This window comes from Crocodylus siamensis, chromosome 5, assembly GCF_052110815.1.
Source record: "Crocodylus siamensis isolate JL-2025a chromosome 5, ASM5211081v1, whole genome shotgun sequence".
Taxonomy (NCBI): Eukaryota; Metazoa; Chordata; order Crocodylia; family Crocodylidae; genus Crocodylus; species Crocodylus siamensis.
In genome coordinates, this window is record NC_143399.1 from 141,996,159 (window position 1) to 142,015,368 (window position 19,210).

General features: G+C 42.2%; 2 protein-coding genes across 13 annotated transcripts in view; one reads left to right on the forward strand and one right to left on the reverse strand.

The window, feature by feature from the left end:
• Positions 1-1,422, forward strand: part of TOP2B (DNA topoisomerase II beta) — an 86,951-nt gene extending 85,529 nt beyond the window's left edge. For all 5 annotated transcript variants that reach the window (XM_090046509.1, XM_090046507.1, XM_090046508.1 and 2 more), the window contains 2 exons: positions 619-716; positions 938-1,422. In XM_090046509.1, coding sequence (XP_089902635.1) covers positions 619-716; positions 938-1,099 — 260 coding nt within the window. In that variant the 3' untranslated portion in view covers positions 1,100-1,422. The remainder of the gene's footprint in view (positions 1-618; positions 717-937) is intronic.
• A 185-nt stretch (positions 1,423-1,607) lies between these two features.
• The window catches only part of RARB (retinoic acid receptor beta), a 533,822-nt gene continuing 516,219 nt past the window's right edge, over positions 1,608-19,210 (reverse strand). For all 8 annotated transcript variants that reach the window (XM_090046517.1, XM_090046513.1, XM_090046519.1 and 5 more), the window contains 3 exons: positions 11,310-11,514; positions 7,481-7,639; positions 1,608-2,851 (listed from right to left, as the gene is read on the reverse strand). In XM_090046517.1, coding sequence (XP_089902643.1) covers positions 2,655-2,851; positions 7,481-7,639; positions 11,310-11,514 — 561 coding nt within the window. In that variant the 3' untranslated portion in view covers positions 1,608-2,654. The remainder of the gene's footprint in view (positions 2,852-7,480; positions 7,640-11,309; positions 11,515-19,210) is intronic.

Consider the following 19,210-nt stretch of genomic DNA (forward strand, 5'->3'; position numbering starts at 1 on the left):
GATCCAGAAGCTTTTTATCTAGTTGAGCTGTGCATGCCCTGTCTTAATCTGAGACCATGAAATGCAAGAGTGAGGGAATAGTTTTCGAGAAGCATAAACAAAAAAATTAAAAACCTTAGAAACTCTGGAATAACAGAATCTTAGTGCTTTATATCCAATTTCTACAGGTAGATATATAACTGTGGTGTCAGTTCTAACCTTTTCGTCAAACTTTAAAAAACCTCTTAGCAATAGATGTGCTAATGCAGGGTTGCTCAACCCTCAACTTGTGGCAGAGTTGTGTCTGTTGGCTTGCAAGGTTTCCCACTGATCGGAAAATCTGGCTGCAAGGAATGAGTGGCAGTGTTAATTGCTGCTTCCTTGCTGCCAAATTTCTGCACTTGCGGGGAGCCCAGCAGGCTGGATACTGTGATCCCGTGGGTGTTGCAGAGCATGGCTGGAGCCAGGGCAGGGTGGCACAGTGCAGAGGCCAATCCAGGTGCTGACCCTGAAAATGGATCTGGTCTGCAGACGAGCCCCCTGTCAGTCATCCAGCTCACGGGGCTGCTGAGCACTGCTGTGCTAAAATTGAACATCAACGTATATTGTAATTAATCAGTAATTTTTTCTCTCAACCAGGGAAAGGTAGAGGGGCAAAGAAAAGGAAAGCATCTGGTTCAGAAAATGAAGGTGACTACACCCCTGGGAAGAAAACACCCAAGTTGACACCAAGCAAGGTCAGTTTCAAATAGATTATTACTGCTGCATGAAGGAGGAGCAGAGTTGGTTGCTTGGGATGGCTGTGGCTTCTTTATCATTTTCCTTAAAGGAGCATGTTGATGCAACCTAGGTTGCTTCTTTGGGAAGTGGCATTTAGACAAGCCTGGAATATAGATGTTAGAGAAACGTTCTTCAGCGCACTGCAGAATTGTTATGGCATTCTCCATTTCTTTTAAAGAAATCCAAGAAGGCCTCCTTTGACCCAGATTCTGATGCGGACATCTTCCAGTCTGAATTTGCCTCTGACTCTACCCCTAAGCCACGGACAGGTCGGGCTAGGAAAGAGGTGAAATATTTTGCAGAGTCTGATGAAGATGATGATTTTGATATGTTTAATTAAGTGCCCAAAGAGCACACAAACATTTTCCAACAAATATCTTGTGTTGTCCTTTTGTCCCTTCTGTCGCAAACTTTTGTACATTTGACTTATTTTATGTGATGATGTAATTGATGGTTTTTATTATTGTGTGTAGGCATTTTAACATTTTGTTCTTACACCTACAGTTTTATGCTCTTTTTTACTCATTGAAATGTCATGTATTTGTCTGACTGGCTTGTAGAGATGTTCTAGACAGCTGTGCTAAAGCACATTTTAATTGTCATGGTTGCAAACTGCAAACCTGCTTTTTGAAATGAAGTTTAAACATTAAAAATGAAAATCTATCACTTGTGTGTGCTGGAAACCTTGGATTAGAACAATTGCTTTCTACACAGTTTTAAAATAAATATATTTTATTCTTTGCCAGGAGACTCCATGGAAAAAAGGTAAACAGTATATGAACATAGAAAGCATTGTTAAACAATCTCAATGTACAAACAGAGCCAGTGAAAGTACATCACAGATTTGCTAGAATATATAAAAAAAAAAAAAAAAATCCACTAGTGCTTTAAATGAAACCTAAGAAACTGACACTTTTAATGTTAACCATTCTACCACAGTTTTCACTCTGCTTCATGGTGATTTAACAAAGTCAAAAAGGCAGATTTTCTTCCTGTGTTTCTGGAAGTCCTAGCTGTGCTACCAGGCACCCTACTCCTGGTATCAGATTCTTAAGGAAATACACTGCACTCACCAGTTCAGAAATAGTGAATGAGTCTGCAGGTAATCCCACGAAGTTTCCCTAATGGCTTGTGAACAAGTAAACAAAAACATGGTAACACTGAACAGTGTTTCTGCCTTGGAGGCTATCTTTACTGTAAAAGCGTAGGGCTTTTTAAAAATGTGTAGATATGTCAACCAGGTAATAAACCTCCTTGAAATTTAAAGTGACATAACAGTGGAACAAATGACATCTGAATAACTGAGCTGGCAGTTACACTGATATAGAAGTCCCTTCTGCTAGTGCAGTGAATTTTTGTATACATTTTTTTTTAACAAGAAAGGAGATGCAAACTGAGGGCATCAGAAAGTTCAATGATAAGTTTTCATACTAACTAAATCAGAATGTCTTTTTAAACTTTATCTGGACATGTACAGCAGTCCATTTTATAAGCTTGATGTCTTGATCATTTTATGTATGCAAGACAAAAGGAAAGCACCAAACATCCAGTATAGAAAGTAGAGCCATATATTTGTATGTACAAAGTCATCAGAAACGTAACCAGAATTTAAAGTTTGAGAACTGTCTTGTCACCATGCAATCTTGAATGCTTAGAAGAAAACAGAAGCTTAACTAGTTTCTTGTTGCATGAGATGGCTGATTTAGAGTTTCAAAAGTTTGCGTTTTTCTAGTTAAGTTTAAACAGCAAGGCGTATATATCGATACATATGAAAACTTCTTGGTCCTTGTTGAGTTATATAAAGTCCGGAAACTAAGCAGCAGTAAAAATGTTTTTCTTGCTTTTCGTCCCTGTACATAAGGTATTAGAAATGTCTGAAGTAGCTGGAAATTGTCTTATTGCACCATTGGAGATTGACTGACATTGCTGTTATCCACTGAGCTAGGTGAGATGCTAGGACTGTGCTCTGCTGTGTTTCCACTTGAGCTTGGTGTCAGTGGTTCATGTCCCTCAGAGTTCTCCAACATTTCCTGAATGAGAGGTGGCATTGATCCAGGGATTTCCATTTTCAATGTAATCACACGTTCTGCCCCTTTAAAAAAACAAACACACAAAAAGATGGAAACCCCTTTTGGTTAGCACAACTTGCATGATTTGTTCTTAACTTGGCAATGTCATCACTATGCACAGGGCATTAAAACTGGATACTAAGAAATCAGAGTCTTCTGCTGACCTTTTGCATAAAACATTATATAAACAAGCTTTCATAAATAATAGTAAACAAAAGAGGAGTTTTTTATCATAAAAAAAATAGCAGCCAAAATGATTTGTCCCTCGCAAAAGCAGTAGACCAATTCACTTAAGTTTGGAAAGCACTTAAGACAACAGCAGTAAATTAAGTTACAGGTAAACAGATCAACTAGAAGAAAGTTTTCTATTTTTTCTGTAAAAAAGAAATTGCAACAGCTTTTCAGAACTTATTTTTTAATTTTACAAAGAAGCTGGATTTAATTCAAGGAAAAGAAAATATTTTGGTTTGTACTCTACTTAATCCATTGATTGCCTAGGAGCCCACAAAACAGGGGGCAACACCTATGGCATATGGGCCAGATCTGGTCCACAGAGCCACTGAATCTGGCCTGTAGACTGGGGCTTTGGTGGCAGGGGACTTTACCTGAACAGCACCACAGCTAGGCAGCAGAGAAACGGCTGTGTAGCCAGGTCCTAGCACTGGTCTGCCTTGGGCCAGAGGTGGGTCATTCTGACCCACCACCAGAAAACTTTGCTGACCCTTCATGTGGAACACTAAGGACAGAATTCTGCTTTAACAATCAAGTGTGGTTCAATTTACACTGGTCTAAGTCAGCCCATGTAAAAGCAATTAGAAATTAGGAGTCTAATTCTGATTTTCACAAAAACTTATTTGCTCAAAGCTAAGGTATAATCAGTCTGATATTTTGTTGAAGTTGCCTTTTACAAATGAAATTTTCAACCGTTTTCACAAGTTTACTCCTAATGATGTTTATACCTACTAATTATAATTTTTGTCTTGTATCAGTTGTTTACTCTAGGGTTTTATAAACCCTACAACACTAATTCAACTTCTGTGTTAGGACCGGACATAAGCTATCTGATGTTTTGAATGTATGAAATACTACCAAGCGCAGCACAAGGAACATGCCAACTTAAAATCTTAATATACCATGAAATGGTAGGCTTAGAGCAGCACCCTTGGTTGGGTTTTTAAAATAAGCCTAAGAGAGTTAAGTCCCCTCTTGAAAATTATTGTAGCAGTAATTTTGCCTGTTTTAGGAGTTTCTCAATTAGTTATAGTCCTTATTGCCTATTTTTTCACACACTTAAAAATCATTGGTTCTCTTAGAAGGTTGTCAACTTTTTTAAACTCAAGGCATTCCTTAGAAAATTCCAGCTCTTAGGTTCCACTCATTTTTTGGATTATGGAAAAGTAACTGCATTCTTCTGCGGCAAAGGTTTTGGAAAGGCCACAATTGGTAACGATGTTTCTGACACAATGGATTCCTATTTGAAATCTCTGGGTTTATCTTGTGAACTGTGCACATGTTTTGGATACCAAACAGTGCTGATATTTGTACAGCATACTGCACCACCCTTAAAATGATCTCACAGCATCCATGTTCTGCACTACCTCCTGTTCTGAGTATTCATAAGGGTAGCCTCAAATAGAATCAGTTAAAGTAATTGGGTCTTGAGGGCATTCTTTCTTGATCAGCCAAAACCACAGGCAGTATTTTTCATCATTGCTGGTTTTAGGACTTCACGTGCAGAAATGGAACTGGTGGGATTGCTGAGATTTATCATCAAGGTGGATCAGAAGCTCATTTGAAAGAACCTGCTGCATTGTGAATCAGCTTTACTTCTACCTAACTTGCAGTGAACTGTTGGTTTTAATTCAGGCCATTCAATTTTGTCTCCATCAAATTCTGGGAGAGTAGGTAAACTTCAGAATCTGAAGCTCCAAATTTCCTGAATTGGCTCCACTAACCAACAGGTGTATATGGCAAGACTGTACCATGCAGAACTTAAGCATCAAGGAGGAAAAGTACCATTTTTTTAATCCAAGAGTGTCTCAGAAAAGAATGAATGCAAACACTTTAAAGCTATTTGTTCCTAGCTTCCACTCCATATTGCACCTCAAAATAAAACTAGTAGTGGATAGCAGAATATAAATAACTCTTAGCATGGGAGGCTGTCAGATGTCCACTGACTTGCAGCAATCAGTCATCAGCAAAACTAATTTTCAGTGTTCAAAGCAGGACATAACTTCAGCCTAATCATAAAGACAGACAGACGCTAAATATTCAGGCACAAGGTGGTAAGGGCCTTCTTTGTCTTATCTATATAGAAAGATAATTTTATTCACACAGCAGTGTGTTAGAATTAAAAACATTTGTTTCTATTTGTGAAAAAGACATTACCCATCAAGACCAACTTCTGATTTTTCATGGCCATACAGCCATTTGGATAAACAGGTAGTGCTGTAAGATATCCCACTGCATGCACCCTGATCTTGCTGTTCAAGAATCTGGATTTCAAAAAGGTAACTGAATAACTTCCATTCAGTAAAAGTATGTGTATGCGGGGGGGGGACACTGCGTAAAAATGGTAAACAAGATGAAAGAAGAAAAAAATATGGTCCTAGTAAAGGAGAGGACCTCTGGACCTATTTCCTGATGCTCTTTCAACACCATAGAGTAGATTAGATTTATTTAATTAATCTAATACATCTTCTGAGAAGAGCAAACAGTTACCCACATTGATGGCCTTTGTTTAAAAGGTCATCATTCTTCACAGAGTTTCAGATCTCATGAAGTCTAATTTCTGCTTCATCTTCTTCAGTGACCAACTTTCCAAGTGATTGTAAAGGTGTCTTAACAAGCAGTCAGGGACAGAGGTGAGCACCATAGTCATGAATCTTGATACAGAATCACCTAAAAGGCTACTTTGGAAGTAACTAATATTCAGAAGTTCATCCATGAGTGCATGATCTTTATTTTGTTTTAAATATGAAATGGATATTGAAAGCTGCTTAATATTCATGTCTTCAAATGAATGGCACCCCAAAAAGTGCCACCGGTTCTTTAGTATGATTTAGTTCTGGTACAAAGCATTAATGCAATTACATTTAATGCCTAAGAACAAGTTCTTCTTTCCATCTTAACATGCTCATTTAACTCTCAAGACACAGTGCCATATTCTCAAGGGAGACATAAGGGGTATAACAAGGAACCAGGAATGTGGACTTAAAACAGCCTCCCATGCCTGCTTCTGAGTGATATTTCTGAAGTACCTTTGTAGCCTTACATCACTTTGAGTTGCTCTTGTAGGTTTAGGTTGGTGGAAATATAATTGGATTACTTTATTTTACCTTTATGGCCAAATAAGCTTTAGTTTATTTTTTTAAGCAAGTTTGAGGACACACTTGTTTTCACCTCAAGTTCTGGTATATCCCTTCCTCAATAATCATCTCTGAAAACAAATATTATAAGGTGTTAGTTTTATTTCTTTTACTCTGACCATGAAATGTTTTAAGAGATGTTGTCAAATAGAAATTGAGAGAGAGGGGGAGAGAGAGAGAAGTACCTTCAGTCATGTATCCCATGTGCTTTTACTTTTTACCAGGGAGAACAGTAGAAGCCAAAAACTATGAAGTACGTAGAACTAATACTAACCATTAAAAAAGCATGGGTCAGTGGTACAGTGGGCTAGCTCGCTGAAATCATTTTATCTTTGTGAACTTAGAGTGTACACCTATTTTCATACTGCTGCATAACTGGTGCAGTGCATTAAAGGCAGAGCAGTTACACCTATATCAAACTGTTTATAAAGCTACATCAAATGGGAATATCAATTTCAGGTCTACACGTTCGAAGTCTGATGTATTTAAGAGGTGCCATGTGAAAACCAAAGCAGCGTGTTCACCCCTAGAGCTATTATATAAAGCAAGATGTTTCAGGATGCAGGAATGTGCTGCTGATTGTACAATACACATTTAGAACTGGCTGGTGGATCCTCTTGCTACCTATGTGCACCAAATGCTATAGAAGCCCACTCTCTCCTTAGCACTAAAGGTATGGATGGAAGAAGAGTTCAGCTACTGTCAAGAAGAGTATCTGTTTCATTTCTGCTTGAAAATATATTAAATCAGCATGCTCAACCCATTAAAAGCTTAGCTCAGACACTGTCGAGATGCATTTTGCAAAGATGTGAAAAACAGGTTAGTTTGAATTATATTGGCTAAAATTTCAGGAGTGTTTAGATCCAGGATGTTGGGAATTTTGCATGTGTTTTTTAATTCATCACCAAAAACTAGATATTTCTACTTGAAAGTGATCTGTAGTACTGCATACAATTAGGCCATATTTTCCTAGAAAAAAATGATTAAAGAAAATTAGTGGGGGGGGGGGTTCTGCTCTTTAAATTACTGATAGTTTCATTTCTAACCCATCTAGGAACAAAACCAGATTTCAGTATCAATGGTGTGACGATATTAAATGAAGAATGTAAGTGCTTATGTATAAGAGTGCCATAAAACATCCAGAGGATTAAACCAAGATTTCCCAACAAAAAAAAAGCAAAGTGTTTGTTTGTCTGTTGTTCTTAAACATGCCATAATCAAGCCTACAAACCAGATATTTCCTCTTTCCTATGAACCTGACAGTGTATCAGGGACATAGCTTACCTTTTGCACTGATACTGCGAAGATCTGTTATTTTCATTAGGATCTTTGGAAACATGTGAGGCTTGTTGGGTCTTCTCTTTCGGATGTAAATTTTCAATGCTTCCAGCAATGGTTCTTGTAGTTTATCCACTTTTGCTGGTTCTTCAAGGTCCTGGCGGTCTGCAGAGGTAAAAAAAATTTTCCATTGATGTAAGTGTAGCATTTTTTTCAAACTGCTTGTCAAACAAGTTTCTCTGTGTTCTCAAAAACAAAGCTGTGACTTAATTCTGTGAACTTCCCTGTTTTTCTTCATTCCTCTATGTAATGGGTCTGGAAGGGATGGGGAGAGGAGGGAGCCGGAAGGCTCTTGCCCCTTTTTAAGAAGCTACAGCAGGCTTAGCTGGCTGTGGGGCCACAGCTGCATGAGCACAGGCTGGCCCTTGACTGACAGGGAAAACCCTGTGCACAGCTGGAGAAGGCAGGTGACTAAAAGGGGGTGTGGCTTCCAGGCATATAAACCCAGGGCCTGAGCCACAGCAGGCAGTCTGGCCCTGCATGCTGAAGGGTGAGGAGCTCCTGAGGGAGATGCTTGCAAATGAACTAGCACAGGGTTGGCACAACCTGGACACATGTACCAAAGCATGGCACACAAAGCCATTTTGCTCAGCACACCATATCTGGCTCAGGCTCTGGGCAACTGCCGCCAGCCATGGAGCCTGGGCTGCTTGCAGTGGGTACATTGCAAGCCCTTCTGTAAGCAGCCTGGCTCTGTAGCAGGCACCAGTAGTCCAGAGCCTGGGCCAGATGTTGGCCTGCAGCCACAAGCCTGGAAGTGGTTCCACTGGGGTCTGGAGTCCTGCCCTAGTTTGTTCCCACGAGTACTTTGGGGACTACGGCATGGAAGGGGCCATGGTTGTGCTCCACTGCTAGGGGCTGCACACCCACAAAGCCTGCAATCCCCATGTAGGGCAGGAGTTGTGGGGGGGCGAGGCAAGGTGGGGTATGTCCTGCCAGGTGCAGATGCAAAGGATAGGGAGCTGTGTGTGTGCTGTTGACTCATCCAAGAGGGCTCTGGCCCCCACTGTCCTGATCTGTGTCTTTTGGGGACAAGACAGGGCAGCCCTCAGGCCTTTACATGGGGCTAGGAAAGGTGTTTGTGCTGTCCCTGTGCAAATTGCACATGTGGCCAGTGCCCAGTCTGCAGTGGAAAGGGGCCAGGCTCCTCTCCCCATGCCCTGTGCTCCATACCCTGGCCCCTCCCCTGCCGTGCTTCTGGAGGTATGTCTGCAGCTGCTGCCTGCCACAAGTGGGGCTGGGGCTCCAGACTCCAGCACAGTGGCTTGCAGGCTTATGGCTGCTCGCAGCAGGCAGGCGTGAGCCTGCAAATGGCTGCACCCGGGGCTGTAGTTCCAACCCCATTTGTTGCTGTCAGTGACTGCACATGCACCTCTGGGTAGATGGTGGGGAAGGGGCCAGGGTTGTGCTGCCAAGACAAGGATTGGGCCCCTCACAGCTCCCCCACTGTCCACCGCTGGCATGCTAACATCCTCAAAGTCCACATTGCTGGATTTTTTGGCACTTGGCCCAAAAATGTTGCCAACCCCAAAACTAGCAGGCACTCCAGCTGTTCCCTGGAGTTGCCCAGAGAGAACTAAGGGAAGCTGACAGCCCAGTAGTGAGGTAATGACTGAGAGCTAGGTAAATTCATTTGTTGTGAAGCAGGAGCTTTTGTTTATGTTGTGAATTAAGCTTTAGACGGGAAGATGAAGTTGTGGCTATGGGGAGGGTGCAGGGCGGGGAGGTCTAAAGGCTGTGGAGGGATGCCTGGTAGGGCACTCGACATTAGGCAGCCTAGCTAGAGTTATAGACAAGAGGGCAAAGAGCTTCAGTGGCAAGCAGCCTGGCCCAGGGTTATGGACCCTGAGGGCTAAGGCCTGGCCCAGGGCAAGGAACGACATGGGCCAGGGGCCCAGGGAACAGGCAAAGCTGAGGCTACAAGAGCTGGGCCTGAATTGGTGGGCCAGGGGTGGTGGCCAGCAGCCAGAAGAAATGGAGGCTAAAGCCAGGAGGACTGAGGCCTCTGCAAGAGATGGAATGGTATACAGAGGTATGAAGCATGGGTGTGGCTTTAGGGGTGGAAGGAGGCCACAAATTTAGCCCTTATGGAGAGCAGGACAAAAGGAACTGGCATGGAGACCAGAAGAGAGCGCATCTTAGGCTGACCAGCCTCTGGACAGCCTGCCTTCATCAGGTTTTACAACAAGACGTGACAGGTAAGAAATAAGGATGGCATTTTGGGAGGTAATGACAAGAGGCAGGCAGAGTTGAGGTGACCACTAGGGGCATGACGGCAACTTCTGGCACCTCACCTGTTACGCTCCTTCATACACTCGCTAAGTGATGTGTTTCTCAGTGTTTACCCAGCTGCTCAGTGGGTGCATCTACATGCTCATTAGATACCATACATTAACTTAGGACCCACTTAAAGTACTAACTAAATGCTCAGTACTTAGAGTTATTATGCATTAGGGCCTGCGCACAGTTATTTAGTGACACTTATTGGGCATTAGCCTAATAACACTGCGCAGTAGGCTATTAGCACAGTTTGTGCTGTGATGTGCTTAGTAAGCATCTCATCTAGATATGCCCAGTTACTTGGAAAGATTGCAAATTGGGCAATGCAGAACAAAACAAACGACTACATCCTTGCTTTCTGCCCCTTTCCCCCCAAAGGACAAGTGTTATGCTAAATTAGGATTTCAAAATTAAATTTGGATAATAATAAAGATTACTCAGCTAAGTTAAAAAAAGCCCTATTTGGTTTTCTTCACGTGGTCCAAAAGCAAATTCTTTCACATATCAGAAGGTGGCAGCACTAGCCTGAACTACAGCAGGTATCATCCATAGAGTATTATAGATGTGCCACTAACACCTCAGGTTAATAATTCCTCCGGTCTCAACAATTTTTACTGTCTTGCTACATGTTACACCTAAAAATATTGTGTCCAAATTCATGCTATACAATTGCACTTCAGTCTCAGAAACCTTTACCATCTATTACTACAGGTAACACTTAAAAGTATTATAATTGAAAGAGACAGAGGAAAAATGCTAGTTAGTGTGTTTATTCTCTACAGTTGAGGCACTTAGTAAATATATTTCATTTAATAGGTTTTATTTAGTCAGTCAGTTTCTCTGGCCTCTGTCAGAGTTTGTAAAGCAAAAGGGAAAAGGATAGGATTAAAAAAAGTTAATATAAGAAAACAGTAATATTTGGCAGTGAGATTTGGGGGTAGGCATTGAATCCAAAAACTAATTGAAATTCTCTAGATCTTAAATTCTCAGTGTCCCTTTCCACTTGTCAAAGCCACACCCAAGAAATGATACTGTCTTTAGTACTGTACATATTTCAGAATAAAATTATTCATTAATGATTAGAGTTTTTGTAAAGGGATATTTCTTGTGCTCTCTGTGTGAATGTTTATATGTGTGTGTCTTTTATTCACAGACAACAACTGAATAAAAAAGTGGTTTTAAAGAAGCCAGTGCACAAAAAAATGGTTAACCTTTTCTGGACCCATCCCACCATACACAACTTTTACCAAAACCAAAAAAACTCAGCGGGATAGGTCTTTCTGTCCTTTTATCTGGCAAAACCCAGTCTTCTGAGAGGCAGTTATCTTGAGGAAGGACTATAAAACTTAGTCCAATTTAAACAAGCCCAAAATAAAAACTGCTTTAATAATTCCTCTATAATACAGCAGGGGGAAGCAAAGCAATGTAGGAACATTAAGTAGATATCTTAATATTTATTCTTTTAAAACATGTCAATATTCATGCTGTACAATACCTCCACAGATTAAGCAGATGGCACTAAGTAGACCTGTTTCTGTGTCATCCATTTCCAAAGGCAGGAGCTGATTGGCAAATGTGAACACAAGGTCAGTTAGTGGACCAAATCCAGCATTGTGCATCTGAGTTCGGTTTAGGGTAAGGCCATCAGAAAATGTCATCGTGTCCTGCTCTGGGGTGTATCTCGTGCAAATTCTAAGGATCTGTGGAGGAAAAAGAACAACATTTGAAGTACTGAGTCCATAAAAGGTTTGTCAAGAAGAGTAACTTTTGTGACATAGCAAACTGCTGATGAAGCTATAGTATGCATCCTTTGCTCCAAAATACTTATTTCATAAGTTTAAGTGTTTTGCATTATCACTAACTTTCATTATGACAAAATATACAGATACACGATCAAAATTCCCAATTTTCCCTCTGGCTAGGTCCTATTTAAGAAATGCAGCATTTGTGTATGTCTCAATTGTATCTTTTAATTAGTGGCTGATACCAGCCTATGTAAGTGCCTTTACACTGTTGCTTTGGCCCTTGCCAGACTATCATGGACCTACTACCAGCAAAGCCATACCCAACCTTTGGTTTTTGCCTTTTGACTTTTTGGGTCCATTGTGAAGAACAGTGCTACTCCTCAAAAATCTCTATAAAATATGCAGAATAAGAAAAAACATCTCTTCTTGGCCTGTCTCATATGGGCATCTAAGTTGGAGATTTAGGAGGAAGCTGGGGCGGCAAGGAGGGAAGAGGACAAAAGGTAACAGACCCTGGTGGAACTGCGGGGAACAGGCAGACTTGAGAGCAGTGGGGCTACCTTTACCACCTGCACACAGTTGGCTGTTCAGGAACCAGCAGATACAGTATGTCAAAGGTTGCCATGGGATTGGTGGGGTAAGTGAAACAACAAAGGCAAGAGCCCAATTGCTATTTTTGGAATAAATACTGTTACTTCCATCACAACCAAATACACCAATAAATGCTGAAGAGGCCTTCATCCACTGTCACAGTCCTGACTAGTTGCCTTAGATTGCTGCTCTTCCTGAGAGACTGTTAGGCCTGGTGGCTGGCGAGGGGGCATGCAGTGCAGAAATGCCAGTTTTGGTGAAGTGTAAAAGCAGTTTTCACATCTAACAAGTACTGTCCTCTCCAATGGGCCGTCATCACAAAACAACCTGGGTTAGGGCAGTTGTGTAATTCATTTAAATGAAAAACATGCTTTCTTTTGTATTCTGTTAGTTTAAAATTCATTATGTGATGATGCTTGACTACAGATGCATTCAACGATTCAAACCTGTGCCTGCTCCCCTTTCACATCACTAAGATTTTTGCCATTGGGGTTAGAGGGGCAAGGCTCTGGACCCATTGCTACCTTTCATTTTCCTCTCATGATGTAATCAGGCACCCGCTTAGTGCCTGAAGTCATTCCAAAGTTGTACGGTTAAGTGTAAAAGTGGTGCTGCCCATCATTATTCAGGTGACATGTCCTGAAATATATTTTCGACAATTTCAGAATCCCACCCCCTTCAAAACTGAAACGAAATCAGACAAAAGCAGTTGTTTAGTTGGCTAAGGTCACCCATATACTTTGTCTTCATAATGCTACCTTATTAGGGCTTGACTCTGTTTACAGCCAGCTTGCTTTGTTTTAAAGCCTCAACAGAAGAGATTTACACAAATATAACCCAGCATAGAGAGAGTCTTAATTATTTCTACAGCTACAGAGGCCCTTACTCAGAGGCGCTCACATACTTGGCAGCTGACCAATCTGCAGTTGGTACTTCTACTTTCATCCCAGCCTGGCAACAAGGTTCCAAATGAGCGAGGAGGAGACTCAGGAGGAAATGACATTTAAGGGGCCTACAGAGAAATTGTCGTCTGTTTTTAAACCACCTACTAAAAGACCTGTGCCACTGTCTTTCCACATAAGGCCCTTCCCTCTATATTCCAGGTTAATAATGGGCTCATCCCACGCATGGGGTTAGTATGTCCAAGTACAAAGACTTAAATGGGTCAGAGAAATTTTTCTTTGCATTAAAACGTAATATTAACATTCCCTTTTATTTCATGACCAAGAGAGGGGAAGTAAATACAACTATGTGGAAGAACAGAAATAAGTCTGATTCATTCATGCCACTCCAAGCACTCCTCTGGCCATAGGCCCCCCCCCCCATGCATCTACTAATCTATCAGCATTAAGATATTCTTAACTGTGAACTTACTCCATGCTGTATTTCAGAGTTAGGAGCAGACATTAACAGACTACAACATTATATTGTCTATAGATAAAATACAGGAACAAAACAAGCTTCGCCAAACTTATACCATGTGCTGCAAGGAACCTGGCATTAAAGGATCCATTTTCTTAAATCATCTTGAGTGACATTTTAAAAAAAGATTATAAAATGACCTGCAGAAATAGCATCCAGCGGTTTCCCCAGAGCTGTCCCTCCCTCTTCCTTGGTGCTTACAAAGAAAGCAAGGGCTGCCACTGTATCTTGTAGGGAGCCCAATGCCATCAGCCTGCTCTAGGACCTCTGAAGCTTGGCTTTCTCTCTTCCGCAATACGCTGGCATCTGATAGAGCAACCAGTTCTTCCGTGTCTTCCAAACTCCCCTATAGCTTGCTACTGAGCTAGGAGACAGGCCATTTCAAATATTTTTTTTAACAGTAAGCTGCTTGTGTCCTTCACACAGACATGTAAAACACATTGCACATTAATTAATCATTGCTAAGCTCTTTTTCAGGCTAACTCCCAGTGCCCCAGCGAAGTCCATATCAACTTCATGTTCACTGCAGAACATATGGGGAATGTCAGTCCTTTTAAATGGAGAAGGATACAGATTTCTTATTTTGAGCTGAACCACTGTCTCGAAAACATCCTCTTCACATCTTTAATATTGTTTAGATTTTGGAAGACAGCCAAGTATTTTAGCTGTCACACTGCAGTAAAATGCCACCAGCAGGCAAAAATAAGGGTTTTATCCATGATTAAAGCACCCTTTGTTTTAAAGAATATTTTTTTATCTTCAAATATCTGGAAGCCTCATGAGACAATTACAGATAGCAGAAAACATGTGTTACACAAAAGGAAAAAACATCCAGAAAGCTCCATTTACAATATATCGCTGCAGTAAAATCATTTCCATTTTCAAACAGAGGTTTAAAGGCAGCCTCAACTTTCAGAAGCAGTTCCCACTGTTCAACTAGTTTGGTAGGTGTGCAGGTTTCCTGAAAGCACAGCAGGTGCTTTTCCTAAAAATGCATGTTCACCCAACTGCTGGTTTGAATTTATTATTTTGCACATGCAAATGCCTTTCTATGGTTACTGCATGGGGTCTGACAACCCCAAAAAGAAGAATGATGATTTTGGGAATCAGCGCTGAGAAATTCTTACTCCCTGTACCATAGAAATGAAAATGGACAACCATAGACAGAACTACGGAATAACCGCAGTCTCACCACTGTTAAATTTGTGAGCAAAAGAACCGACTAACCAACCAAACTTCCCAACACAAACTCTGCCAAAATTAAACCAATTTGCCTGGATTTGTGTGTGCGTGACCCTGTTTGCTTATGGATGAGCAGTTGAACCATTCAGATAGAAATGATAAAAATCAGGCCCAGTCACTTCTAGGGAGATTTATTTTAGTAACATTTTATGCTTAAAATTATTGGTTTTGGTTTGGCACTATTTACATCAACCTCAATGAGAACTGGTGCCTTTAACTCTTGTAAAGCCTAGTGTTTGGAAAAGAGAGACTGCAATAAACAATAATTCCTCATCCTACCTAATGGAGTTTATGAAGTTCCTCACCGTAGTCCACCTGGCGTGTGGTAGGTAAATTACAGACACAACACACACAGACTCTGAAGGATCCCAGGGTGGTAATCATGTTAGCAGAACTGGACTTAAGGCAATCTACTATGACTATTTTCATCTGAAAGTATTTGGACCCTCTCTGCTAGGGCTACAACCAGGCTGCAAGGTGGTGCTCAAGAAGTGGGAGGTAGGAGGACCTTGAATGGATGCAGCAAAGAAGAAAATCAGAGCAATGCCAGAGTTCCTGTCCTTTTTGGTCCACTCAAGACAGAAGTAGCATCCACAAGGGATTGGGGAATCCCTTTTCTCTGTCGTACCCAAACATGGGAAAAGTGGGGTAGTGGCAGGAGACTGGAAAGGAAGGAGGTCCCAGGCTAGGCTGCCTGAAAGCCCCAACCCATACAAAGGAAGACAGCACACCCCATCCCTTTCTAATCATCTCTGTCTAGTTGGTCACTCAATAAGTGCCACAAAGTAGGCTCTGTCTCTCTGCTTTCCTCTCTGCACCATTTGGGCAAGACTGGTCCCATCATACCCTGCTACTTGGAAGAAAGGAAGAACCAGAGAGCTTAGGGCAGGTTGTTTTGAAAGGGGATGATCCTGAGTCAGTCCAGCTGCCAGTGCAGAGAGAAGCAAAAACCAGCTGATCACTCCCTGTAGTGGGGATGCTTCCAGCAGAAACCTGGGAGTACACCTAGCAGCACACATTCCTGCAGACCAGAGTTTTGTCAGCAGATTTATGGAACCTGAAATCGTTCATGCAAAACAGCCTGGGTTTAAGCAGCCTTTGCTTGTTTGGTGACAAGGTTAGTTCACTTTCAAAGCTCGAGTTTTCCTTACTAAAACAAATGTAAATGCCAGCTGTGAAAAAATGTGATCCCACTCCATGTCCGTATTAGACAAGACACCGTTTGCTGCATTCCCAGAGAAAGGAACTGACACGTCAGGCATGCCCTTGGGTTGCCCTCTGCATGCACTACACTGCTCCCTCAGACGAGCAGCGCAGCTCCTCCTTCTTCCTCTCTCCACAATAACTACAGCCATTTTTAATATGAAAAGGAAACAACAAAATAAATAGGGGTGACAGTGCCTGGAGTGAATGAACAATATGTATGGGAGCAATGCGGTGCGATGCACAGGTAGCAAACGTGCTCAAAAGGCATACAGCACATATATTTGCATGTGATGTGCATATAGCACACGCAGTAGGCTGTCTGCCTTCCGAGTGCTGCAGAGGAGCTTGTATGGATGCACTGTATACGCACAAGTGTACTGCAAGCACAATATGCCTATTATTACGGATCACGTGGTGTGGCGTATGCATAGTCTGGGCATTTGCACAGGTTGTGTGTATACAGTAGTGGAGCCGAGCTGATCCCGCTCGACTCCATATTCCACAAAGCAGGCTCTGTCTCTCTGCTTTCCTCTCCACACCAAGAGGCAGATGCGACCCGACATCACGATCACCAATGAAAAGGCCAAGAAGGTCATGATTGTGGACGTGACCATCCCCTTTGAGAACCGGTGCCAAGCCTTCACCAATGCCTGGCCTCACAAGCGGGTGAAGTACACCCCGCTGGCCGACATCCTGAGGGGCCGCGGCTACGAAATGATGGTCGATGCGCTGATCATGGGAATGCTCGGAGCCTGGGACCCCAGCAACGAGAGCATCCTGCATGCCTGCTGTGTCTCCTGCCGCTACGCCAAGCTGATGCACTGCCTCATGGTTTCCAACACCATCTGCTGGTCCCGCGATATCTACGTGGAACACATCATGGGTCACCGCCAGTCCTTGACCACACCAGATGGATCACCGCCAGACTGGACCCAGAGGGGACCGCCTGAACCAGATGGACTTCACTTTGAGAGGATTCTTCAGCAACGGACCACCCTGCTCTACCTGAAGAGGACCCCCGCGATGAGACTCTATATGGACTGAGACACTTTCTTCGACCTACTTCCTTCACCACAGCGGACCATTGTATGGGTTTGTGTGTATCTATTTTCTTATTCTCTCAGCGTTGCGAGCCCCCTCCCTCCTCTTCCTCCCCCTGTCCCCCCCACCCCCGGGCTTAGTTGGCTAACATTGTATTTTCTGTAACCTAGTTGCATTCACCTCCTCACCCCATCCCTCTAATGTTAGTCTCTCACTCCGGCGATTTGTATTTCCCTACTGGCTTTGTCACCTTTTTGGATTCACAATCCTAAACTTCTACTAATAAAATTAATTCTGTGTGCAAGTGCAAAAAAAAATAAGGCATCTGAAATGAACCCTTACAAATAGGAGGAAAACAACCATAGATTATCAACACATTTCTGTTTTACTTCCACATGTATGCAGGTTTAATATGTTGGGCATTTCACAGACACTGAGGCCGCATCTACACAGGATGCTACTGTGAAGTAGTGTTGGGCACAAACCATGACATAATGCAACTGTGTAGTAGTAACGAGCTCCTGCATAGTAGTGTCAGAAAAAAACCGTGCGGCAACACTACTGCACAGTTACTGCGCAGTCACCCTGTGCAGTAACAACTGTGCAGTCTGCTGCTCGTGTAGATACAGCCTGCATGTAGTGCACACTGTGGCTGGTAACAAAAGTTATCCCTTCTTTTGAAATAGTGCAAAAACAGTTACATAAACAGGAAAAAAAAGTTACATGAAACAGCTGGGGCTTCTAACTTCTCCATGCTCAGATTCCCTTTTAGTGAAGAAGAGAGGGAAGGAGAGGTGAGTAGACTGCTCCAAGGGACATGCTTTGAGATAACCTTTCCAAGCATGGCCTGAAGGCTCCATATGTCCTGAAGCTCGTGAACGGAAAGCTTCCTTGTGTGGTACATCACTGCTTCAAGTGCTGACTCTTTTTATGTACTTACATAGTTAAAAGTAATTTATTTCACTATTTCCAAGTTAAAAACACGTACGACTTTGTACTATCGAGCCAGGAATACTTTACCCAGCCATCTGAGTCAAGGCAGGGGTCATATGAAAGCATAAGATAAAATAAGGGCTAGAATTCCTTATTTAGGTGGGATTCTAAGACTTTTAGACCTTAAGATTTTCTTTAAAGTTTGGTAGGCTGTTACCGTACAGAACATGTGCAACTAGCCAAGCCATTTGGTACCCATATGACATAGAGGTACACGCCCCTGCTCCTCAGTGGGGAGGAAGGATTACATTTTTTATCTTACCCACTCAGAATTACAAAACAATTTTGTCTGACGGCTACTGAGGATTCCTTAGAAAATGAGAGGTTTCTGAAAAGCTCTGGTTGTGGGGTGCACAGTTAAGATACAGAACTCTCTCTGTACCTTCTTTTGTGGCAACTATTAACTGTTTGTTACCTGGAGCTCACAACTGTAAATCAATTCTCTTCCCCTATCTCTGGCAGAGTATGCTTGAGACAATGTCATACTTTATAAATTACTGTATGCCTCCTGGTGTAAGAGGAACTTAACTCTGTCTTATCATAACAGTGTTAACAACGACAGACATGCAATTGGTAATAAATGGCGCTGTCTTGTGGAAAGACCACACACAATAATAATGAGGCACTCCAGTATGAATGAAAGCCTGTAAGCAAGAGGACAATGAGAGGTGAATCTTGGGAACTACAGGGCAACCTCCACTTTTCCTTTTATATGGGCCAGAGAACAATCTCTCTCCCCCTCTGTCTCCGTTTCTCCCATATATCAATGTCACCCATAAGAGATCTTTCAAAACAGCTTTTGACAAAACAAGAAGAAAAGGTCAGCGCAGTTAATATTCTCAATATGATTTTGTTTGAAGTGGTGCATGTGCAGAGATTCCTGTGATTAATTACTGTAACTGCAAATTCTGTAGAATAAACTGCTGGCTGATGCCAAGCCAAATACATCCAGTAGCCATCCAACAGGGGGCTACTCTGGCTGAGGATGGAGCTGTGTTCACTCCAGGTTTCCAGAAGGAACACAGTGGGAAACCAGGGAAGGGGGTTGGGTTTTTTTCCAAACACACTTTGTGCTTTGCATTCAGTTTTACTGTAACTGTGTTTAATAACAAGCAGGTCACTGACATTTCAAAGGCCCCTTTGCACTGAGGATCGT